The 26,346-nt window shown below is 42.2% G+C and overlaps 1 protein-coding gene and 1 non-coding gene across 2 annotated transcripts in view; both read left to right on the forward strand.

The window, feature by feature from the left end:
• The window catches only part of Arid4a (AT-rich interaction domain 4A), a 76,750-nt gene extending 55,407 nt beyond the window's left edge, over positions 1-21,343 (forward strand). The window contains exons 20-24 of the mRNA XM_063241536.1: positions 407-1,387; positions 1,517-1,621; positions 4,071-4,277; positions 4,768-4,914; positions 19,502-21,343. Coding sequence (XP_063097606.1) covers positions 407-1,387; positions 1,517-1,621; positions 4,071-4,277; positions 4,768-4,914; positions 19,502-19,605 — 1,544 coding nt within the window. The 3' untranslated portion in view covers positions 19,606-21,343. The remainder of the gene's footprint in view (positions 1-406; positions 1,388-1,516; positions 1,622-4,070; positions 4,278-4,767; positions 4,915-19,501) is intronic.
• On the forward strand, positions 13,038-13,145 carry LOC111757598 (U6 spliceosomal RNA). The gene has a single exon (XR_002791905.1). It is a non-coding gene; the product is annotated as a U6 spliceosomal RNA (small nuclear RNA).
• Positions 21,344-26,346: the final 5,003 nt, after the last annotated feature.

A 26,346-nucleotide genomic window follows, 5' to 3' on the forward strand; every position in this document is an offset into this window, starting at 1 on the left:
AGCAAGGATTGCAAAGTAGCCACTTACACAGAACTAAGTAATCTACATAATTGTATTTTCACATATTTTATTTTGTAATTGCCTCACCCTAAATTTTTGTACAGATGTCACGACTTGATATGTGAAATTTGCATGGGGAGTATTCTTTTTACTTTCAGTTTTTTGGAGACAAGGCCTCACTGTAGTGCAGATTGAATTCACTGCAATCCTCCTGCCTCAGCCTCCAAAGTGTTAGAATGACAGGCATGCAACCACCACACTCAGCCTGTGTAATGACTATTCAGAGGCACATGATTAAAAGGATTAGTATAATACATAATAACCTCATTAAACATGATGATAAGGTTTTATTATAGCAGGAGTAATGACAGGAAAGGCCCGAATAATGTGGTATTTTCTCTTGTAGACTCGTGCTCATCTGACAGTGAAACAGAAGACCCTTTAGATAAGAGCTCGATCCATGACGAACTTTTTACTGATTCTAAAGAAGAGTTAGAAAAACCGGAGACTTTAAGTGATGACAAGCTGGATGAGGAAACTCCAAAGCCAACGGCTCCGGGGCTGTGGGAGCCGGAGTGGGCGCAGGCCGAGCGGCGGCAGAGCCCGCACCCGGAGGCCGGCGAGGCCCCGCAGGCAGCCCAGCCTCTGGCGGGCGAGCCGGAGCCGGGCGAGGAGGCGCGGAGGGATGTGGAGCGGTCCCCGAAGGGCAAGGGCCGGCGCAGCAGGACGAGAGAGGGCCCGGCGGATGGCGCAAAGGCGTCGTGCCCGGGAGAGGCGGGCAGCGAGGGCCCCGCGGCGGCCGCGCATCCGGACCTGGCCGCGCCGGACGGCGAGGCTCTGGCTGCGGCCGAGGAGGAGGCCGAGCAGGCGGGGAAGGACCGGAGGCCGAAGCGGAAGCCCGCAGCGCAGCCGTCCCCGGAGAAGCGGGCCCGGCTGGAGAACGGGCTGGGCGCGGAGCGCAGGGCGCCCGGGGACGGCGGCGGGAGCCCGCAGCGCGCAGGCCCGCCCGCCGTGGAGCCGCCTCCGGGCCCCTGTGCCTGCGCCCGGGACCCGGCCGCACCCCCGCGGGAGGAGCTGGACGCGTTGCCGCTCATCGGGCCCGAAACGCTCATGTGCCACGAGGTCGACCTGGACGACCTGGACGACCGGGACAGGGCCAGCGCCGAGGAGGCTGGGGCCCCGGGCCCCGGGCCCCCCGCGCTCCCTGCAGCCGCCTCACCGCTCGCGCTCAGCCAGGACGGCTCCCGCAGCGACAGTGACGCAGCGCTCGAAGGGGACTGCGTGGCCATGGAGGGGCGCGAGGCGCGGCAGGACGGCCTCTGTGAGCCCGAGCCTGGCCCCGCTGCCTGCAGGGAGCCTGAGCAGGATCGGGAGGGCAGAGATAAAGGTGAGAGTCCAGCGGAGTTCTTGAGGCCCCAGTACCTACCTGCCCTGATGCCCATCAAGGCAGCAGAGGCAGTAATGTCCTCTGCACTTCCTTTTCCTTTCCTTCAAATTCTCTTTCCCCTCATTTCAGGTCAGAAAAGGCCAAGCGATGGAAATAGTGGATTAATGGCAAAAAAACAAAAGCGTACCCCAAAACGAACCAGTGCCATAGCCAAAAATGAAAAGAACGGCGCAGGTTGGTCTCGCACCCTGGCAAATGGGCAGTGGTAGTCCTTTCTGCAGTTGGCTGGTTTGATCATTGTTGTCAGTTTAAAACATAACTGGTTTATTATTTTCTAAAAATAGTCATTTTTCTGTTAACTTTCTAAAATTTTTATTTTTCTTAGTTCTTTGAGATAGGGCCTCACGGTGGTGCAGCCTGGTCTTCAACTCATGGCAGTCCTCCTGCCTCAGCCTCCTGAGTGCTGGGATTACAGGTGCTACCATGCCCAGTCTTTTAGACTTTTTTGTTGTTGCTTTGGTGTCAGGAATTGAACTCAGGGCCTTGTGCTTGCCAGCCAGGCTACCTGCTGCTGAGCTACATCCTCAGTCCTAAAAGAGTTTTAAGAGAAGTGACTTAAATAGTACATGATTCATACCTGGCTCTTGTTGCTATAAAGTATATGATGGGGCTTCGAGGAGTCCGTGGGAGTAGTATAGTTTTGCCGATTTCCTGATTTTAATAGCTGCATTGTAGTTCTGTCGCATTGGTGGTGGTTTAAGAACATATCCACAAATTCAGAGATTGTTTTCCCTTCAAGAAATGAAACCTCATTCACCTCCCCTTGACTGTGGGATGAGGGTTGTGACGCCACTTCTGACAGCAGTCGTGAGGGTGCCCTCAGACACTTGGCCACTGCAAGCACAACAGGGTCCTTGCTCAAGCCACTTCCCCTTATTTGAGAGCCCATTCAGGTGGCCTAGGAGAAGCCCAGATGGTGAGGAGCTGGTGGAGGGGCTGGTGCAGCCGTGAGCTTGTCTTCCGACTGGTCCGTGTCCTGAGCTCTTCCTGTGCAGAGCCTGGGATGCCTGAGGAGTCTGCTTAAACACTCGTGGACTTAAATTTAAGGTTTGGGGTTGAGGCATAACACAGCAGGAGGGAGCTGGCCCCCAGGGAAGTCACACACGGAAGCACTTGGGCAGCAAGACAACTTATTTTCAGATAGGTTAGATACAGTTTTTGATGGTAATTGTATACTTTTTTTTTAAGTTTGAAAATCACTTCAAATAAAATGTTTAAAAAACTTAAAAAGGAAGGGAAAGAAGGACATGATCAGTTTCACTGTTTAGAAAGAATCTTTGAATTCACTAAGGTGGTAAAAGGACAAATTAAAGAGATCTGGAAAGTCACTAGAATTCATTCACTTATGGATGAGAAGGAAAAGGAGCAAAGTAGAATGATATGGGATAGACCTGCACAGGCAGGGAAAAATGGACCAGAGATAAGCGTTGGTAAACCCTAGTGAGTTCAGGTAAGAAGTCCAGGTGCTTTTGGGCCAGTAGTATGGGGACCTTTAAGAAGAACACAGAGACAAAGTTAGAAGGTCTGGAGGTCAGGGTAGCAAAGAGCTTTTCTTTCAAGAAGTTCGACCCTTCCCAGGTGGGCTCATACCTGTAATGCCAGCTTTCAGGAGGCTAAGGCAGTAGGATCATTGTGAGTTCAAGATCAGCCTGAACTACACAGTGAGATCCTGTCTCAAAAAGACACACACACACAAAAGGAGAAAAGAAAAGAAAAGAAAAAAAAAAAAGAAATACGACCTTGATGGGGGAAGGGTCCACTATGGGGAGATCTCCCCTGCTCCTCTCTGTAAGGCCTGGAAGGATCCAGTTGGGTGAGTAGACTCTGAGAATGGAAGAATTTGAAATAAAAGGACACAGGTGACTGATGTAGGGCCATTCTAGAGGTGTTGGAGTAGACAGTACTAAGAGTAAGTAAAGAGATTATGTTTTACAGACCAAAGAAAGCAAGCCCAAACCACTAAGGACAGATACATACAGGGAATTGGGCAATTGAGTGTTTACCTGCAGTAGGAAGCAAGCTTGGCTATTGAAATGAATACAGGGTGTAGAGTTCAGGAAAGAAAAGGGAAAATTGAGAGTTGCAGCTTATTATTATGGGAAATCAAAATACCCTCTAGGGTAAATTGGTGAAAGTGAATGCAGAGTTGCAGGTAAATACCTTCTCTCAGTTTACTCTATATGCTTTAAAAGTTTGGTGTGTATCATCAGGACCCTTTTTGTGCTTTATATATAGTTTGAGTTGGGTCTTTTGAATTGGTTGTATGTTTTGCTTTCACATAATTGGAACAATACAGTAGTATTGAACAATACAGTAGTATTGTTTTATGACCTTTTATTTTCACTTAACAGTATAACATAGCAGGCCATTTTTGTTCTAATGAACTGTACCTCATTCTCTTTAACAATATAAGCAGAACATTCAGAAATACATAATTTTTAGTCTTTTTATACTGATAAATGTTCCATTATTTCTTTTTTTCTTTTTAACTGTTACAAAATTTGTCCATTTATCCTTTTTTTTTTCTGATACCAAAAGATAGAATGGCAAGGTCTGTTGCATTTTGGTGTCTTTGATTTATGGACTGTTGTCTCTAAGTGAACTTTTGTTATTGCTGTTACAGGGCAGAGCAGCGATAGTGAAGACCTCCCAGCCACGGACAGCTCAAGTAAATGTACGCCAGTAAAGCATCTTAGTGCTTCCAAGCCACCAAAGCTCACGCGCTCTCCTGCCAGGATCTCTCCTCACATCAAAGATGGAGAGAAAGAGAAGCAAAGGGAAAGGCATCCCAATTCCTCCCCCCGGACATATAAGTGGAACCTTCAACTCAGTAAGAAGCCCATAGATAACCTGAGAGTATATCGTAAACTGGAATTTTACAGTGTCAGCTTGGCTTAATATTAATAAAATAAGGAGTGGTGAATGGGGGATTTAGCTCAGCATCATAAGCACCTGCCTGGCAAGCATGAGGTCATGAGTTCAATCCCCAGTACCCAAAAAAAAGTAAATGGTGAATTAACACGAAGACATGTATGAATTGTTTAAATCAGTGAAACCTCAGTGTCCTTTACATATAGTGCTTTGTGTTGATGTTTTCTTATGTTTTTATGACCACTTAAGTATTACATGTTTCATATAGAAAATCTGGACTATATAAACTGTAATGAATTTTAATTCTAGTCTTCCCATTCTAAAGAGCTTCATTGAACTTAATATGATAGCTCTTAATAAACAGGAGTGTTACTTTTTTAAAAGAACTAACATTATTTTTTCTCCACAGAATTATTTACAAATCTCAGTTAACTTTTTTCCCATTTTAGGTGAATTAGATAACATGAACAGTACAGAAAGAATCTCTTTTCTCCAAGAAAAACTACAGGAGATCAGAAAATATTATATGTCTTTGAAGTCCGAAGTTGCAACCATAGACAGGAGGAGAAAAAGATTGAAAAAGAAAGACAGAGAAGGTAATTTTGTCAGATTTCCCCCTTTCCCCATTCTTCTGCTCTGTGTCCTCTTCTGAAGATTTCTGGCTCTGAACGTAGAGCACATCAATGCATAGTTTCTTTTCTGTTGTTGAGATTGACAGCTGATGAGCTGGACGAGATGCTGGGACGGCCCTGCCCCGCCTGGCAGTGGCCGCCGTCGTGCTCACTGCACAGGTTCTCAGGCAGAGCTCACCTGCTCTGATGTTCGCTCTGTGTTGTGCACACCTATATCGGCTTTCCAGTCACCAGCACTCTGTCATCACAAGGCTGGCCAAGATGAGTGAGGCATAGGCTTGTTCTCAAGATACCTGGTTGGGACCCTCAGTCACTTGCTGAGCAATTGCACTGCAGTGTGACACAGCTCGGCCACATGGGTGGGACAGATGTACTCCATACCCTGGCTGGTGACACAGGTACAAAACAGTTAATTAGGACTGTGCAGGACAGCATGTGTCCTCTGGGAAATGCTTGCCAGTCTAGCAATCGGTAGGAGAGGCGCCTTTGGAGTGATCACACAGAGAGCAGTGTCTGAGCAAGATCTTAAAACATATGGGTGACTTAGTTACATGCAGACATAATTATACTGCTAGACCCCCATACTCTGCTGAAGTACCAGTAAAGGGAATTAAAAGCCCGTAGCCCAAATTTACAGGGATCATGTTAAAAGCAAGGAGAAATTATTGCACACCAGTAGAAATGCAGGGAAAACAATGTAAAAGCTGTTAGTGCCAGTTGCTGAAGAAAATGAAAGGAAATTTATATATTCCTTCTGGAAAACCAAATGGTACAATTATTTGAGCAGTGCTGTACCTTCCAAAACTGGAAATGTGCTATGTGGTTTTTTGTGTACCAGGAATCAAATTCAGCACTTCACACTTACCAGGCAGGCATTATGGGCTACATGTCTGGCCCTATATTTTTAGATGTATTTGTTGGGGTTTCTTGGAAACTGAGTCTCACTATGTAGTTCATGCTGGCCTTAAAGTCACTCTTAGCCCAGGATGCCCTCATGTTCAGTGGTCTTCTTGCCTCGGCCTCCTGAGCTGGCGCCATGGGCATGCACCACCTTGCTCAACTGTAAGTGCATCTTTTGAGTCCAGAGCAATTCTTATACCTGTGACCAAGGAGAACTGCATTGTTTTGAATTAAAGGAAAGTGGAAGATAACCTGAATTAAGTGTTTATAAATAATGAACAGGTGACTAAATAGCACTTCGTCTTTTTTTCCCCCAGTACAGGGAATGGTACCGGGAATGCACTAGGCAGCTGCTGTGCCCCACTGAGCTATGTCTCTGGCCTTTGTTTTTGTTTTTTGTTTTTTTTTTAACAAGAGAGTGGTGATTTGTTCATTTGAAAATTATCCAAGCATGATCTCCAGGCTTCTCAGAAGACTAAGGCAAGAGGATGGCCAGTTAAAGACCAGCTCAGGAAACTTAGTGAGACCCTGTCTCAAAAAAATTAAGGCTAGGGATGTGGCTCACTGCTCTCTGGGTTTAACTTCCACTACTGGGGAGCAAAAATGAAAATCCTAACTACCTCCAAGGAGAAGAGGATGAGACAGCAGAGAAGAAATGTCAGCACCTTATCTTGGTGAAGCTGAGCAGCTAACTGCTGACAGGGTCCTAGCAAAGGAGACAGGGCTGCAACACTCCTCTCTCCAGGGGGAGAGTGCAGGAACAGCCAGGGATAGCACTTGGCTCAGAAGAGCTCTGCCAGCGGGGAAATCGATGGGACTGGAAATGGAACTGCTTAAAAGTGGAAGGAGGAATAGAGCCCTCCCACACCACCCTGTAAGGCAAGGTGCCATCTCTTCCTGGTCCAGCAGAAAACAGCAAGTTAACCTCACATAGGAGTGGGGACCAGGGGCCTTGGATACTCAGGGATGTTAGCCATAGCTGTATGAACATGAGGGTTGGGCCTTAGCCAGAAATAGTAGGTGGAGTGTAGACTGAACGATGAGACTCCTGGCCCGAGATCCAAGCCTCTTGGCTCTTTGAAAATTGCAGCCAAGTGTATGCTCATTCCTGAGAATATCTGAGGGCATTGCTCACCTAGGAAGAAAGACCTAACACAGCAACATCTGGACACTTCTGAGCCAGAGGATGAGGGCTTGGTGGTCACAGCATGTTGATGGCCACGGTGAAAAGCCCCAGGCCCTCGTCACCTCACGTCCCTGTCTTCACATGGAAGCTGTGTAGCCAGACACTTGGCAAAAGACAAAAGGGATAAAAAGCAACATGGAGAAAGCAGTGTATCATATTTTCTTCCAAACCCCAAAATTGGATCCTGTTTAAAAAAAAAAAAAAAAAACAAGAAGGATCTCTTAAAAAAATGACAATGGAAATGTTTTTAAAATTAACTGAAGAGGCCAGGAATATAGTTCAGCAGTGTAAGTATTTGCCTGGCAAATGCAAGGCCATGAATTCGATTCCCAGTATCAAATAAAATAATAGAGATGGACCTAAAGCAGAAGAAATTCCTTTGGAAAGTCAAAAGACAGTCTGTAGAAGTGCAAGAACCGATGAGGAGATCCACCTTCTGGACCATGCGATTTCTAGATGGGGTGCTGAACAAATCTGGGAGGAGGTTTCCATCAAAAAAGTATTATTCTAGAATCCCACAACTGAAGGATGTGTTAGAAGACTGAAAAGACTCGTGTGCCTTTTGAGAGAATGAGGAGGAAATCAAGCTGAAGTGCAGGTGAAATTTTAGAAGTCCACAACAAAGAGAAGATTGTGAATGTTGATCATATATAAAGTACTCACAAAAGAAACAGCAACCAATTTCTTATCTTTGTTCTCTTTTGTTTTGGCAGTACTGGGAATTAAATCCAGGGCATTTACATTGTACTGCATCTCTAGCCTTCTGTTTTGTTTTTTTAAATTTTGAGACAAGGTCTTATTAAAACTTTCCAGACTGGGCTTGAGGTTTTGATCCTCTGCTTCAGCCTCCCAGAGTGCTTAGATCACAGGTGTACAGGACCACGCCCGGCCAAATCAAGTTTCTTAGGTCATGTTTCCCCATGATTGTACTAGAAACTTGAAAGCATGTCAGGAAGACAACAGAAGATCCAGCAAAGTCAGCATCCCACATAGGAAAACAATAAAGAAACATTTCAGGGTAATGGTGAAGGAAGCTTTATAGTGATCATTACCCTGAATGCTTAGGAAGCAACTGCTGCAGGAATGGAGTGAAGCAGGTACGGTGGGGCTTTCCAGGAGGATGTGACAGCATGAATGAATGAATGAGCCAATCAATGAGAAATGTCCTGTCCATGTTGAGAGATTTCAGTGATGAATTATTGATACAGTAACCAGTGTCATGTGTGCCATTGAATTGGTATACTCATTATAGAGAATTTGTATCTTGATTCTTCCTTTTTTCCTATTTCCCTCCTCTCTCTTCCTTTCACCCCTTCTTCCCGTCCACTTACAAAACCTTTGTTCCCATTTTTTTGCCTCTATTCTCTTTTTTTTCCTTTTCCCTTCCTTTCCTTCCCAACGTTGTCCACTTCCCATTTGAACATGTTCTTCCTGTTTCCCAATATCTGTCCTTCATTTGCTTGTTGTTTACCCTTCGTGTTTCTCACCCAAAAGAAACTACAGTGTTTAAACTCGTGTGTCCAAAAATGACTCCAATTTATCCTTCTTTCTAGCTACTAGTATTCCTTGTATATGAATATCCCATTTTCTTTATTCATTTGTAGACGGGCATCTGGGCTGTCTCCAAGATGTAGGTATTCTAAATTGTGCTGCTGTAAACATGAGTGTACATATATCACTGTGATGTGTTGCTTTTAACTCTTTCTGAAAGACCTAGGTGGGGAACATATGGGTCAAATGGAACCTCTTCAGTTTTTTGAAGAATCTTCATACTGATTTCCATAGTTATTGTACCAATTAACATTTTTACCAACAGTAAGGAAGCATTCCTTTCTCCCCACAGCGTTTGTTATTGGTTGATTTCTTGATGATAGCCATTCTTTCTGGATGAGATGGAATCTCAGTATTGTTTTAATTTGCATTTTTCAAATGACCAGTAATGCATATATTTATTTGCTGTTCATACTTCTTCATCTGAGCAGTGTCTGTTCACTTTAGAGGCCCATCTTTGAATTAGATCTTTAAATTTGGGGATGGAGGCCTGGTTTTTCTGAGTTCTTTATACATTGTAGATGTTAGTCTTGTGTCTGAGGAATAGCTGGTAAAAATGTTTTCCTAATTTGTAGATTAGCCCTTCAGTCTTTTGTTATGCAAAAGCTTTTTCATTTCATGTGATCCAAGTTGTTGATTCTTTGTAATTTTTTCTGTGATCAGGGTTTTGTTCATAAAGTCTTTGTAACATATGTCTTCCAGAGTTTTGCTCACTCAGGTGTTCCAGCAGGTTAAGTGCTCAATTTTAATATTTAGATCTCTGCTCCACTTCAGTTTTAGTTTTGTGCATGGTGAAGAAATAAGGGTCTAGGTTCAATTTTTGGTATGTGGAAATCCAGTTTTCCTAGCACCATTTTGTAAAGAGGCAACCTTTTTTGCAATGGATATGTTTAGTAACCTTCATCACAGATAAGGTGGCTGAGTGTGTTTGGTTCTGTATCTTTTGTTTTGTTCCATTAATGGTTAGGCTTGTTTTTGCCTTACCATGCTATTTTTATCCTAGTAGCTTTGTAGTATAATTTCAAGTCATTGTGATGTACCCTGCATTGTCTTTGTTGCCCAGAGTTGCTTTTGCTATTCTAGGTTTTTTCTGGTTCCTTATGAATTTTACAGTTGTTTTATCTGTGAGGTATACTGTGAGGTATACTATTGGCATCAAGGTGCCTCAGTCACAAACTTAATTTATTCTGCTATTCTGGAAAAGATGGCCACATGCATGTTCACGCAGGGGAGGTAGCCACAATTATGTCCATCACCTGATACAGAGTTTGCAAATAAAAGCATTTGTGAATTGAGGTACCACTGTATTTTGATTAGGATTACATTAAATCTATTTACCAGTTTTAGTATAGCTACTTTTGCTACATTGGTTCTTTCTATCCAAGAACAAGGAATGTCTTCCCATTTTTGATACCTTCTCCCATTTTCTTTTTCAGAGTACTATAGTTTTCAGTGGACAGATCTGACTTGGTTATTTTTCTCTTGTTGCTAAGACAAAATGCTTGACTCTCAGAATTAAGGAAGGAAAAGTTTATTTAGCTCACAGTTTATGGAATTTCAGTCCTTAACATGGCTGGCACCAAGACAGTGTCACATGGCAGAGGGCAACACTTCATGGCAGCTGGAAGACAACATAATCAACAAAATCAAAAGGGGTGGAGCATAAGAAAAGACTCTTTCTGTCCCTTACATGGTATGCAGACTACCCACCCAGGGTGGATGTAGCACTCACACTCATAATCCCAGCATTGGGCCATGAAATAATCACAAACTCTAGACACCTGTACCCATGACTGCATGAGGTTTTGGAGGGACATCCAGACACAAACCATAATATTTTTCCTCTCACCCCTCAAAGACTCATGCACATCCTTTATGTAAAAGACATTTAGTCCATCTCTAAGAATTGCCAGAGTCCTAAAAGTTTCAGCATTGCTGAAAAGTCAGTCTCAAGTCTCCTGCAAAATGTAAGGCAAACTTAGCTGTGAGCCCCTATACATATGAAAAGAAAAATACCTCAACATTCCATTACACAAGATAAAAAAAAAAACATACAAATGGAATATGATAGATTGCAACCAAAGCAAGTTCAAAATCCTGCAAGTCCTGTAGTTTCATGTAAAAGATCTGAAGCATTCTGTGGCAAATTGTAAGCTCCAGAAGACTTGCTAGGCTCTGATTCTATGGCACTTCCAGTGGCTGTAGCTACCACAGCTTCTGTCTTAGATTTGCCCCTGCTCAATCCTTGCAGCTTTCCTTGATGATCCACATTCTTAGCTTTTCCAAATTTCTGGAGTCTCCACTGCACTTTTGGCTTCACACTCACAGCTTTACACACTACCCTCTCAGAGGCACACTGCCTGGCTCCCAGATCTTCTGAAATCTGGGTGGAAGCCTTAAAAACCTCAGAACTCTTGCATTCTGTATGCAACTAAAACCAGCACCATGTGGATAATGCCCAAGTCCGTTGCCAGGAGGAGGAGTAGCCAGGCTGGCTTCTCTCCTGCCTGGATCACTGAGCCCTCTGAACCTGATTCTGAGGAACAGATTCTCTATGCTGCTGCCATTCTGGAACATGAAGCTCTGTGGCTTTCTTCTTAAAGCAAAGTCTTTCAGCTTTACAGTTTTCAGATTGCAAAGGGTGGGACTTGCTGCTGCTTGTGATGCCTTCAGGCCATCTTTTCTATTGTCCCGTTCCTTCTCAGCAATCTAACTCTTCTCAGCTATATCTTTGCAGTCCACAGCTTTACTGGAGCTTCCTTTCTGCCCAAACTCCCAATGTTTTAAATCATTCTTCTGGGTTCTGTGGTCTTGATTTGCAACATAAAATTGGCTAAAAGCCCCCAGTAATAGCCATGCCACCGCCTCAACATTCAACTGCCTTGAAATTTCATCTGCCAGATCAATTAGTCCATCACCCTTAATTTTAGTCTCAGGCAGTCTCTGGACATTAGCAAAATGCAGACAAACTTTGCCAGGACATAACATACATTGTCTGGAGACCCGCAACCAGTGCAGTCCTTCCCAGCAGAAGCCTCCCAGGGCTGGTCTTTACTGGCAGGATTTCTATCAGCCTCTGGCCTCCTGAGCTCTGACCAGAGTCTCCCATACAGAACAGCCTAAGGTGTTCTAGCTTTTCTCCTTCTGGTGACATCTCCAAACCTTTCTAAAGTCTTGCCACAAGCCATTCCCAAAGGCTCTTGAGCCACATGATCAGGTGTAGTCACACCAACAACCTCACTTCTCCCATAACAAATTCTGTCTTTCTTACTTTTCTCTCATGGCTGTTACAAAATACCTAATGCCCAAAATGAAGGAATGAAGGTTTATTTATCTCACAGTCTATGGAGGTTTTCAACCCGTACTCAGCTGGCTCCAGGGCAGAATGACCTGACAACAGCAAAAGCAACAACAAAAGGGTAGGAGAGTGAGAACAAATCTCTTTCGTTCCCTTACATTGTATGCAGGCTTTCAGAGTCCATTTACATGGTATATCAGCTTTTATCTTTTTATTTTTATTCTGTGTATGTCTTAGAGGATGAAATGTGTTTCTTGCAAGCAACTATACCTTTTTAATCTGATCTGCCAGTTTGTGTCTTTTAATTAGAGAATAAAGGCCATTTACTTCAAGGTTATTACTGAAAATTATATGTCAATTTTTGCCATTTTGTTAAACTTGTAATGTTTTATTTGATTATAATATACATTTGTTTTTCTGTTCTTATTCTTTGGCAGGTAGTGTTTTTTTTTTTAAGTGTCTTCTGTGGTATTGGCTTAACAGTCAAGAATTCCTTTAGTTTGTATTTGTCTTAGAAAGTATACCTCCTTCAATTCTGATGGATAGTTTGCTTTTTATAGTGAACTAGGTTGGCAGTTATTTTCTTGCAGAGCTTGAAATATGCTATTGCATGCCTTCTTGGAAATGCCACTCTTTTGAACCCAGGATCTCATGCATGCTACACAAGTGCTATACCATTGAGACATATCCCCAGCCTGAGCCCTACTGTTTGATCCTGGCCACTTTGGAGACATTTTTTTGTGTGTGTGGTAGTGGTCATGGTACCACTGCTAGAGATAGAACTCAGGGCCTCATTCATGTGTTCTAACACTGCACTTCCTTCCCCTAACCCTTGGGCAGTTTCTTTTGGGAGAGGACAGCATATTATTTATTGTATTTCTTAGGAAACAATGAATTGGTGATGTCACTAGAAGGCAGTTTCCCCAATTCTGCCACAGTAGCCCTTAGAAATCTGTAGGATAGATGTTTGTGTATTATGTTGGTTACTTTCTCTCATTGCTGAGACCCAAACCCAAAATGAAGGAAAGAAAGGTTTATTTAGTTACAATTTGTGGAAGTTTTAGTCCATAATCTGCTGGGTCCAAGGCAGGGTGGCTCATGGCAGAAGGCAGCAGTTCCTGGCAGCAGAAGACAGCAAAAGCCACAAGAGCAGTGCTCACTTCGGCAGCACGTATACTAAAATTGGAATGATAACAGAGATGATTAGCTCGGCCCCTGCATAAGTATGACCCGCAAATTCGAGAAGTGTTCCATATTTTTACAAAAAAAAAAAAAAGCAACAAGAACAAAAAGAGAAGAGCAAGTGAGTGAGCAAGCGTCTTTCCCTCCCTTTTATTGTGTGCAGCTGCCTGCCCCAGAACTGGTGTAACACTCACACCCATAATCCCTGCATTGGACTATGAATTAACTACAAACTCTAGAAGCTCCTCCATGACTACATGAGGCTTTGGGGAACATTCAGACACAAGCCATAAAAAAGTCTTTCATTTTGTTAGATTGATTCCTAAGTATTTCAGTTTTCTTGAGTCTGTTGTAAAAGGTATGATTTCCCTAATTTCTTTCTCCTTGAGTTTGTTGTGTACAGGAATGCTATTGATTTTGAGTGTTGACTTTGTACCCTGCTATGCTAGTGAATTTTGTTATTCTAGGAGTCTTGGTAGGATCTTGGGGAATCTGCTGTGTAGAACATCGTGTCAGCTGCAAATAATAATTTAACTTCTTTTTTTCCTATCCACTTTTTTTTATTTATTTCTGCTATTTGCTGTGGTTAATGTTTCCAAAACCATATTGAACAGGAGTGGTAACAGTGGACATCCTTGTCTTGTGACTGATTTTACAGTGAAAGAAAGCTTTCAGCCAGGGATTTAGCTCAGTGGCATAAGCACCTGTCTGGCAAGTGCAAGGTCATGAGTTCAATCCCTGTTACCAAAAAATCAAGAAAGAAAGCTTTCAGTTTTTGACCAGGATGATGTCAAAAGCTATTGGCTTGTCATAGATAGTTTTATTAGATTGAGATAAACACCTTCTATTCCAATTTTTTGTATGGTTTTTATCATGAAGGGGTGCTGGACTTTGTTAAATCATTTTTCTGTGTGCATTGAGATGATCGGGTAGTTTTCTCCTTGGTTCTCTTAATGTGGTATATTACATGTGCATTCACTAAACCATCCCTGCATCCCTAGTATGAATCCCACTTTGTCACAATGTAAAATTTTGATGATTTGCTGCATTCTGTTTGCCAGTATCTTATTAAGGATTTTGTTCTCTTTTTTGGTTGAATCCTTCTGTGGTTTTGGTATCAGGGTAATTCTTGCTTCCAGGAATGAGTTTGGGAATATAGCTTCCCTTTCAGTTTCATTAAAGAGTTTCAGGAATGGTGGCATTAGATCTTCTCTAAAGTTCTTATGGAATTCAGCAGTGCATTCATCAGGACCTGGCCTTTCTTTGTTGATAGTTTTTTGTTTTGTTTTTAAATTCAGTTTCATTGACTGATTGGATTTTATATCTTCTTCTTTGGTGATTTGTGTGTATGTAGGAATCCTTACATTTCTTCTGAATTTTCCATTTTATTAGATTACAAGTTGTCAAAGTAGGCATTGATCTTGCAGATTTCTACAGGGTTAGGATTAGTAAGCCAACTTTTCAATTTATTGGTTCTTTATTTTTTTTTTTAATCTCAATTGCATTAGTTTCTGCTTTGGTCTTTATAATTTCCTCCCTTGTATGTTGTTTGAATTTAATCTGCTGTTCTTTTTTAGATGCTTGAGGTCATTCTTGTGCGTTTGCTGTTTTTCTGATTTGGGAATTCACCACTTTAAAGTCCTCCCATTGGCCTGCTTTCATTGTTCTCATAAGTTCTAATATGTCATATTGGTGTGGAACATTATGTAGATATCTGCCAAGGTTATTTGTGCAGAGGTTTGGTTCAGTTCTGATATTTGTTTGTTGATTCTCTGTCGAGTTGATCTATTTGTGACAGTGGGATGTTGAGGTGTCACCTATTATAATCGTAGTAGTTCTTACCTGGAATTTTGTTTTGTTTTGTTTGTCTTTTTGAGACAGAGCGGTACTATGTAGTTCAAGCTGGCCTTGAACTCCCTTTGTAGCCTAGGCTGGCCTCAAATTTACAGCAGTCCTCCTGTCTCAGCCTCCCAAGTGCTAGGATTACAGACATGTGCCGCCATGCCCAGCACTTATCTGGTTTTTGACATGCATTAGTGTTTGTTTTATGTAGATCGGCCGCACCAGTATTTGGTTCATCTACATTTAGGGGTATTATCTCTTCTGGGATTGTTCCCTTAGCAAGTATATAAAGGCCTTCTTTGTGTCTTTTGTTGAGTCTTGCTTTGAAAGCCACTTGGTCTATAAATAGAATAGCTGCTTCTGTTTTTTCTGGGTTCCTGTCACATGGAACATTGTTTTCCATCTTTTTACTGTCAGTCTGTGAATTTTGTTTGGATTAAATGTGTTTCTTGTGTGCACCATATTCTGTTTCTTGATCCATTCTGGCAATCCTTCTTTCACTGAATTGAGACCGTTCACATTGATGATTTACTGCTGATCTGTGCTGACTTATCCTTGTCTCATTATTTTCCTGTTGTTGCTTTCTTTTCTTTCCCTTCTGCTTCCCTTGTTTGGTGGATTCATTCTATTGGGGATTCTTGGAACTGTTGTTTTTCTACAGCATCCCTCAGAATGTTTTAGAGTGCTGGTTTTTGGTTGTGCATTTCTTCAGGTTGTGTGTGTGCGCGCGTGTGCTAGAGATCACAGTGTTACGCTTGCCAGGCAGGTGCTGTGCTATTGAGCTACATCCCCAGCCCTCTGCAAGTATTCTATATCATGGAAATACTTTATTTCTTTATCAATTTTAAAGGACAGTTTTGCAGGATACATCAGTCTGGGTTGGAGATTGTTTTCTTTTAGGACTTAAAATACTTCAGGCTATCTATCACTTGAGGGTTTGAATTTAGGAGTCTACTGTGATTCTAGTGGGTTTTCCTTTATAAGTAATTTGGTTTTTTAGTTAAGTAACTTTTAGTATTCTGTTCTTGTGTTGAATTTCTGGAGTCTCGACTATCATATACTTTGGTGTAGTTTTCTGCTGGTCATAACTGTTGGGAGTTCTTATGTGCCTCATTTATCTGTACCTCAAATTCTTTTACCATGCTTAGAAAGTTTTCTGTGAACAGGTTTTTATGGCTTTTGTGCTCTTTTTTGATTCTTCGTTGATTCCCAGTAATGTTACATTAGTCTTCTTTGTATCATGTACCATCCGTTGCATTGATTTTTTCATAGTCCTTTGCATCTCTTTTGATTTGTTTTGTTTTGAGACAAGGTCTCACTATATAACCCATGCTGGCCTAGGATCATGTAGCCCCAGCTGACCTCAAACTCATAGTGATCTGCCTGCCTCTACCTCTCAGTTGGTAGAATTACTGGTGTGCACCACCACACCTGTAACTCTGCTGTGTATACATTCAGCAGAATTTCTTAATCTCTTGAATTTCTATTTGAGTCTATTTTATGTAATCCAGTTCTTTTCTGTGTTGGGAATTCATGGTTTCCATGTCTTTCCTAAATTCCTTTTTTTAAAAAATCTTTGTCTACTCCAAATTCACTAACCATTTCCTTCCTTCTGACCATTATCTCTGTAATTATCTATTTTGTTTTTGTCAAGAGACTTATTGATCTGTTGTGTTACTTCTGGTGCTACCATTGCATAAAATTCAACTGGTTAGGTTTTATTTCTGCCACCTCAGTATCCCTTTGTTCAGTCGGATGAGTTGGTAATTATGGGCTGCATCTTGCTCCTCAGGTTATTCATATTCTATTTTTCATTTTATGTATTTGTTTTCTGTACTGAAGCTTGTAAATGTTTTATGGTAGGTAGCTTTATTAACCAGCGTCTTGTCTTTTTTTTTTTTTTTTTTTTTTTTTTTTTTCTTTTGTACTAGAAATCAAACTCAGGACCTTGTGCTTCCCAGGTGGTCACTGTGTTACTGAGCTATATCCCCAGCTATTAACCAGTATCAAGACCTCTTTTACAAATTATTATTTTTCAGAGGTATCTTCTATGTGTAGCTGGCTTTTGGCCTTTGAGTCTGTCCCGGGATCCTGCCTGTTTAATTTATTAGGAATGAAAGGTTGCGACCTGTTTGGCCTAGCACCCAGTTCTTTGGTACTGGACTACAGTATAGCTTATGATCCCAAACAATATAGGTATTGGCAGACAAGATCAGTTGATCATAGCAGCTACATCATCTTGACTAAAGTAGTACAATAGTAATAACAATAGCATCAAGCACAAACTGAAAAATGAAAAACTGTCATAGCTATTAATTTGTCACCTTTAACCATAGGTACAAAACTTATAGTTACATAACAAAATCTAAGACAAATCAGAAAATTTTATACAGTAAATCTCCACTCAATAGAGCTATTTTACCCTGATGGGAAAAATTTTAAAAGGGATAAGAAGAAAAAATAGAGAAATAAGAGAAAGACATTAGAAGCAAGACTGAATGACAGAGAATTATCCAAGCCTTGGGATACTGGTGAAGAGGACAGGAAGGAAAGAAGAAAACTAGTGACAGAATAAAACAACTGGGCCTGGTGGTGCAGGCTTGTAATCCCAACACTTAAGAGGTTGAGGCAGGAAGGTCACCACCAAGGCCAGCCTGAACCACAAAGTGAGACCCTGTCTCAAAAAAAATTTTTTTTAAACCTAAAATTTCACATTCATGATATAAAAACCAAAACAAACAACAAAATTCCCATAAGCAATGAAAAAAGAAAACTTCTCTGTAATTATAAGCCTGTGATTATCTTCTGAGGTCTACTGCTTTTTTGTTTTAGTATTCATTTCAGGGCATGACTTTTTTCCTGCTGGTAGGCTAGGGAGGTGGTGGGAGCCCAGATACCTGCTGGGTAACCCCAGGAAACTGGCATTAGTATTAGGGCAAGATGCTGGTTCTGGTGCTTTGAAGTCCACAGAGTGATCCTGGCCTCTGGTCATGAGTTAGAGCCTGAGTCTAGTTTATAATACTCCGAGTGTCAAGAGCTGGCCTGACCATGATTCCCTGGCCCTGGATATCTCCTATGCTTGTCCCTCACCCAGTCACTGGGGTTTTGACCCTGGGAACCCTGAGATGAAGCCAACCTACAGCTGCTCTCACTCTGGTGTTAAGTTGGCCCCAGCCTAAGATGGCATCCAACCGAGCACAGTCTCCAGGGTACCCTGCCAGGGGCTGGACTACCAGCTGTCCTAGTGCACAGCATGCACTGCTCGGTTGTACTGTGCATTTCCTCCCTGAAGTCACTGCTTTCACAGTCTCTGTAGATTCTGTGTTCCTTTCGAATGCCAGGAGCTGAGGGAAAGTGCAGACTGCCCTTCCTTTTTCTGTGTTGATGTCTGTCTGCTCTTTCTCTGTGGGCTTCAGTTTTCCTGGCTCCCAGGGATCCCCCTCCCCGCTCCTCTTCTTCCCCAAATTATTATTCTCCAGTGCCTAGATTCCAAAATTTGAAGTTGCTTTGTTGCTGCTTACCACTGTGCTATCTTCCTGGAAGTCTTTTGCTTTTAAAGGCTAAACAGTAGGCAGTTTTTACTCTTAAAAACAAAGAGAAATGGCCAGGGATGTAGCTCAGTGGCATAAGCACCTACCCAGCAAGCATGGGGTCATGAGTTGGATCCCTGGTACAAAGAAAGAGAGAGAGAGGGAGAGAGAGAGAGAAAGGAAGGGAGGGATCAACTGAAATTTCTTCAGAGAACCCTTCACTTTCATTTTATTGTATTTATTTTCTTTGTTTTTTGTAGTGAGTTACTAGATTGGGACACTGAGTAATTTGTAGCACACATGGAAGTATTTGTCATAATGAGGCACATGTCTTACTGCTAGTCACATATATACAGAAGTATACTTGAGTCAGTAAATATCAATAAATAAAACTTAGTAAGGAACAACTGGATAAAGATTGGCAAGCAATCGTAGACTTTTTTAAGGAGAACACTAAAAGCCAAGAGGAAGATAAAAGGGAGGGAAAAAATACTATACAATGGCAGAGTCTCACACACAGATAGTAATCCGTAATCCATGTCATGTCCTCCTAAAGAGTTTTGGTAAAGCCATTTGAGCATTATTTTTCCAAATCACATACCCGCACTTCCAGCCTCATGATTCTAATACCTGACAACGACTAGAAATTCTCATAGTGTCATGACCCTAAGATGCAGCAAAACTTCCTACTGTAATGAGATTTCATGTTTAACTTATATTTTATTTAGACCAAGCTAAGTTCCTTCAAGTACTGTTCAAGAGTTTATCCTTTGACCTCTGCATTTGCAGCATGCCCCCTGCCCCACCTCGTGCTGAGAATTGAACTCAGTGCTGTGCTAAGCGCGTGCTTTACCCCTGAGCTGCGCTCCCGAGCCCTCTGGTGTCTTTTGAACTCTTGATTTATTTAACTGACCAAAGGCTGATTGCACACCCTCCAACTAAAGGGAATACTTGCTAACCATCCATTTTCCTTGTGATTGCAGTGAATAATGTGAAGGGTCTCATTTCCCCTGGCTACACGTTTGTATTTTTGAGTCTAATACAGTTCTTTTGATTCTGCAGTGTCTCACGTGGGAGTCTCCATGTCATCAGCTTCATCAGACACTGGAATGAGTCCCTCCTCGCCATCCCCCCCACAAAATGTCCTTGCCGTAGAATGCAGGTGATAAACATTTCCTCTGCCTTCCAGCGATGTGCTGCCATGGACATAACTCCCCAAACCCCAGCGGACAACCACAGAAAGCACTCAACTGGCTTCCTATTGCAACTGGCTTCCCATCGCTAAGCAGATCCCGTGTACTTTCCTGGACTGGATTGTATCTGTCCCTTCTCTCTTTTTCCTTGTTTCAAAACCACGCTGATAAATAATTGAAGGTTAGGCGGCCCTGACGTATTTGTCAGGAGTTTCCCTCTTCATTTCTTTTTCATTTTTTGCGATACAGAAAAAAGGGCACTTAGCAGATTTTAATTTGTATAATAAAGCTTTCAGATGTTATTGAAATCATAGACAAGCAAGTGCACATGATAAACATCAAAGTTATCCAGCTGAATAGCTACTGCTGCACTTTCACTAAGATGTATGTGGACACTTGGTGAGTAGGGAATTTATGTTTTGTGTTTTTTATTGTTGTTGATTTTTTTTTTAGTGGAAGCACTTGCTATTTAGAACTGCCAAAGTATATGTTCAGCAGTGTGCCCAGGTTTAAAGGTATAAGTGGGACAAAATAAATTGTGAAGGAAGTGTAGTTGACTGAAAACTACAGTTGTAATAAGTCTTCCACTTTTTATAGGACTTTTGAGCACACAATTATGCAAATATTTTAATGTTTATTAATGTGTACAGTGGAATTGTGAATAAGTTTTCAGTGGACTATCTTATCCCTTGACAAAAATATTTTGTCTTTTTTCTATGTAATTTCAGAGTTTTTATTTTGTTACAAAAATACAAAAATGAAATATATAACAACAATGAAGTTATTTAACAAGATTTCTAAAGCTGAAATTTTTGTGTAAAATAAGGTATTATCTTGCAACTTGTTAAATATATTTATTCAGACATTGGATGTTGTATTTTTATGTATTTTTTAAAATATTAATAAAATGGAAAAAAAGACAATTCTAGGTTAATTCACTCTTTGGATGACACTCTCAGCTGTCCATTTCCAGGTGGGTACATTCAGCAACCCCCGGTGCAAGGGAGTCTGTCTGTCTGTCCAACAGTAGAGAACTGTAAATGCACATCTGGATCATTAAAGTGGGTCCTTAACTACAAACTTTGGCAGTCCTAGTATCTAAACTTTTTTGAGGATCAAAGGTTGGTTGCCCTTAAGATGCTTTGTCACCGTGTTTATGCTTGCTATACTGCCGAATAAATTTATATCTCCCAAAGTTGAGATGCAACAACTAGTAAAGCAGTTACGTATGCTTGTCTGTGAATTGTTCCACAGACTGATACATCTTGTAAATAATTCTTCCAAAATCATGTATTTAAAGCAATTTTGCATATACATTATGTAAAAAGGTGATTTTTTAAGAGCCAATTTTTAAATTCATGTTTATACATTGAGAAGGTTTTTTAAACCTCCTTTTCTGTGTTTCATATGCTGTAGAGTAATAACCTAGATGCTCTAGATTGTGTATCAGGATCTAATTTACAAGAACAAAGTCAAAGCTAACCCTAGTGATGGCGCATAGCATTACTGATATCATTGTTTCTTAATTTCACTTTACCATATTGTGAATTTGTGATTCAGATTCCTTCCATCTTCTCAGAGAATTAAAAACAAAACAGTTCCCTTGTAAAATGCACTTTTCTGTCTTTTCTTTGCAAAGCAGAAGTATTTCAGTGTAAAACAGAAATGGAGTGCAGCAGCCAGTGTTAATAAAGGCCATGTTTTAAACATAGGCTTTATATTTTTAGTTTTCATTTAAGTGATTGCTTTTTCCCAAATGTCAGTGTTTTATAATTGGAAAATCAGATTTCACAAAAGAAAGAATTCTGGTATATTCAGTCTTTACAATAATATTTCTAAATTTAATTATAAAAATGAAAAAGTGTCATTTAAATCTAGGTGGAACAAGCAGATAATCTTAAATTTATATATTAGATATTTTAATAATTTTCTTCAGTAACAGTATAATCTAAGACAACTAACTTATCAGTTTGAGTACTGAGTTATAATTAATATAAATGTGGTATTGAAGTATTGGGATGTTGCTACAGAGAGTAAAATTAAATATTCACTGAAGAAGTATATAAACATTGCTTAAATTCTTTTATTTGGCGAAGATATGAAATTAAGTGAATATTGCCTGGGCATTATAGTTCAAATATCAGGCATATTTTGAATGTACCTAAACTTTGATATCTCTTGCATGAGACTAAGAAAATACAGCATCCTCTTTCCTTTGTGTTTTTGTTTCAGTATTGGGGATCAAACTCCCAACCTCACATTTGCCAGGCAGGTGCTGAGCTGTACTCCTGGCCCCCCTAAGAAAGGAGAGTATAATGACTTAAAAGGCTGTGTAGCTTTCTGTTTTAGTTTTCCATTATGTAATGGTATTGTTTTTGTATTGAATTTATAGTTTTCCTACTCTTAAGAAAGCCAATTGTAAGACCATTACCTACTATATCTGAAAATGCTTGGAATTACACAAATGTATTAGGGATTACCATTTGCTGTGTGCCTTTATTAATGATCTGTAATTTGATATAGCTATCACTTTGTGAAGATCTTCAAAAATATATTCAACAACACACAAAGTCTATTAACAACAATTAATTCATCAGTCATTTATTATTTTCTATGAGGCAGTCAGCACGCTAATTATGCTAAGTCCCAGGAACAACAAACGCATAACAGACAAAAGTTCCCTGTTTTCGTAGGATGTGTAGTCAGTGAACACATCATTCTCACTTGAGGCATTAGAAGCCTGGAGGGTACAGTGTGCCTGGAAATCATGGTACAGAGCCCAGCTAGAACGGAGGCTGGGAAGGCTTTGCAGAGAGCAGGACAGTGGAGGGGAGTCAATGGGAGGGTGGAGAGTGGTGATGTGAAGTGCTGGAGGCGCACAGGAGGGAAAGTGGGGAGCAAGTCAGCGCCTGAGCAGACCGGTGTGAGCCAGGTGGGCAGGGCCGGGCCAGGTGGGCAGGTCCAGCAGGGACTCCGGCCTGCTCTGCCTTCCTGCTCTGCCTCCCCTCTTGATTCCGCTCATCTCATGCCTGCTCGCCTTGAGCTGCCTCGAGAGCCACTTTGGAAGCTCCTGCTCACTGCTCACCAGCACCCCAGCCCACCCTCTGCAAGACTGGCGGCTTGTGTTACATTTCCTGTGTGTCGTGTCTCTGTCCATCACAGCGTGAGTTCCTTAGCGCTCTTCAGGGGTAGGTGGGGCCCCGCAAGTGCCTGCTCCACCATCTGACACACAGGAAGCCTGTCAAAAACTTTCATTGAGAAAAATTACTTTAATTGCTATTGTTCCTCTTTCCTTTTTAAAAAATTGGTCATCCTTTTGCAGGAAGCAAGACATTTAAGAGTCTTCAGGGTTCATTTTACAAAGTGATGTGAAGACACCATGTGAGAAGTGCAGGATTGGTTAATACTCTCTTCAGTATTGCTGAGCTGATGAGTTATTTTCCCGCTCCCACCACAGTTCTATGTGCACACAGGTGTCCATCCCAACACAGGAAGTCAGCCGTGCCACAGCTGGTCTCTAGTGAAGTCTGACTTGCTCTGAACAGACTTCATACTAATAAGGAAGCATTCCCACAAGTGCATAGTCTTTTGAGTAGAATTTGTTAGTCCTTTTTTTTTTTTTTTTTTTTTTTTTGTCTTTTTCGTTTTTACCGGTACTGGGGATCGAACTCATGACTGCCTGCTTGCAAGGCAGGCACTTATGCTGCTGAGCTAAATCCCCAGCCCCCCTTTAAATTTTTTTTATAAAATCAATTTTTTTCTGTTACAAGCACAAGACACCTTTTTAAATTTGTATATATCCATTGTGTATCTTTTTAAACAGAGTAGGACAGTATAATCTTGATATTTGTAGTTAACATAATTATGGGATTCTTTTCACTTTGTACTCAATTCATGCAGTAAACATTTGAAAAGTTCTATTGTGAAAAGTTGAAGGATCTTCCATGGAAATATAAACAACGCCATCCGAATCAAGGGTTCACTAGTACGCTGGGTGCAGTGTCACACACCTAAAATCCCAGCACTCAGGAGACTGAGACACAAATTTGAGGCCAGCCTAGGCTACACAGTGAGTTCAAGGCCACAGTGAAACCCTGCCTCAAAAAAGGAAAAAAAGAAAAAGAGTCTCACCAGTGAACAGTTGCCACAGTGAGCAAGTAAAAACCCAGCCAAATACAAATTTCAGCCAAATAGATTTTCAGGTAAATATGTCCCAAGGAAAACACTGTCATTTATTAAAATTCAAATGTAACTGTAAGCCTGGCATGGTGGCGCTCACCTGTAATCTCTGCACTAGGGAGGCCGAAGCAGAAGGATCATTGCAAGTTGGAGACCAGCCTGGGCTACAAAGTAAGCACAAGGCCAGCCTAAACTGCTTCCCCTGTCTCAAAAAGACCAAAAAAAGGAGTAACTGTATGTCAACTGTGACACCTACACTAGTTCCTCTTCTGTTATATCCCAAGACATATTCATTATTGTCTAAAGAAACTTTTTTGATTCCTAATGGAAAATAAATTGTTGGAGTGCCTCTTTGTGGGCAGGCCACAGTTGATTTTTAACAGTCTCCTTGAAGAGGCATGATCTCCAAGACTGGCCCTATAGATAACATGATCCTAAATTCTTTTTTGTTTTATTTTATTGTTTGTGGCTCTTTTTGCACCGTAGATCAAACTCAGGACCTCGCACTTGACAGGCAGGCACTGTGATGCTGAGCTAAATTCCCAGCCCTAAATTCTAAGTAGTACTATGTAGTATTGTGTGTACTCCTCTTTTGTCTCTGACCATGCTAATCTCAAGTAGAAACGTAAAGTTCTCTGACCAGCATTAATAACTGTGAGTGAATCCACCACGAATACTCACATGAAGCTTTTGCACAGACCTGTTTTTAGTCTTCTCAGGTGAGTACCTGAGCATGGGATTGCTCAGTCGTGTGATTACCACCTTACCTTCCGGTCAGCTATAGACAGGAGTTGCAGTTACCGTGCCCCTGTTCCAGCTCTAGAGAGTGTTATTGTGATGTTTTTCATGTTTTAGCCATTTTAAGATGCAGTAGCGGCCACAGCGGAGCGAGGTGCCGGGCGCCGCCTGCCGGGCTCGTGTGGACCTGGCGCTGCTGCCGGAGCGTCGGCCGGCGCGCTGTGCTCGCCCAGGCTGGCGGGCCCGGTGGGGGCGTCCTGCCGTCCCCCGCCCAGAGCCCCCGCCCCGGCGGTCCTGGGCGGAAGTTTGGAGAAGACCCGCCCTGTCCCGAGGCCAGGGCTCCTCGGGCGGAGGGCGGCGCTGTGACCCCGGCCGGCCCGGGGGAGAACTCGGCGCGGCGGCCTCGGGTGCCAGGCCCAGGCCCAGCGGTTCTGGAGTTCTGGACATAGGACAGTATCTTCTGGACTGCTCCCCTCCTGCCTTCTGCTCCTCTGCAACAATATAGAGGCTTAAAACAGCCCACCTCTCAAAGAAACAACCTGAAGTTTTTCAGAGTTGTTGAGAGTCACACCAACCTCGCGGAGCCCCGAGGTCCTCCCGCTGCAGGGAGCATGCCAAACCCCTGAGGGCAGCAGTTGTCATCTGAGGGGGCATCCAGCTGTGAAGCCTCTTGTCAGAGGCAGAACAATTTCCTCACCTGAAGTGGGCAAGCTTGGTCAGGCTGGCATCATCATGCCACAACAGCCCCTGATTAACCTGCCCACTGAGGCCGACATGTGGGTGAAGTTACACCATCCAAGGAAGGCCAAAGAAGGGGCACCCCTGTGGGAAGATGTGACTAAAATATTTGAAGGAGAAGCTCTGCTATCTCAGGGTACTGGTGAGACCCAGGAAGAAAATTTAGAGGATGAAGTGATTCCTGGACTCCTGACAACAGAATCCTAGTTCTTGGGAACAACGTGGCCATGCTATGTTTATCCTGAATAATTCATGAAAGGAGAAAAAATGATCTGGTTGAGAGTGGTCCCCCTGTCCGGCTAGAACCTCCACAAAACTGTACCTCTTATGCTGCCAGGATGCAGGACATTAAGAAGATCGGATGTGTAAGAAAAGACATCATAAAGAGAAACTGCTGAGAAAGTCTGCTCTTTAGGGCTGACATGAACAACTGACCCTCGGCCATGCCACCCAGCCTTGGAGCCAGCTGATTATGCACTGAAACCAACAAAAACTCTCACGTGGAGCAGTTGAACTACACAATCAGCAAGACCCACAACTGAGAGTTCTCCCATATTCCATGGGTTGGACACTTTGATGACACCTCTCCTCTTGACGCACACTGTTCTCTCATCCATCTGCCTCAGCAGCTGCCTCAGCCATAGAGAAAGGAGCTGCCTAACAGAAGATCATAGCGAGAATGGAGCTGCATGGAACCAAAGCCCATAAAGGTGCAGAGCCGATAGAGACACTGAAGAGAAAGGGTAGACACACAAGAAGGTGAAACACCAGGCTCTGTCCAAACTGTGTCAGTGACTGCATGCCGTCAGCCCCGCTTGGCCGTTCTCCACATAAGCGCTCTGGGTGGCATCTTATGTATTGGGATTATTTGTGGCTTTGGCTTCTCTGCTCAGAGTTAATACTCTCTTAAAGAGTTCCGGTCTTTCTTTAAACATTGTAGAATGACAGATGTATTAGAAAACATGAACAATTTTAGTAAAAACCATGGTCATCTATGAAGAATAAATTCATAAAAGTTTAAGTATTCAAATTCCACTCCCTAACTCTGAGACACACATT

This window comes from Cavia porcellus, unplaced genomic scaffold (assembly GCF_034190915.1).
Source record: "Cavia porcellus strain 051 isolate PalLab524CR breed Dunkin Hartley unplaced genomic scaffold, mCavPor4.1 scaffold_31, whole genome shotgun sequence".
Taxonomy (NCBI): domain Eukaryota; kingdom Metazoa; phylum Chordata; class Mammalia; order Rodentia; family Caviidae; genus Cavia; species Cavia porcellus.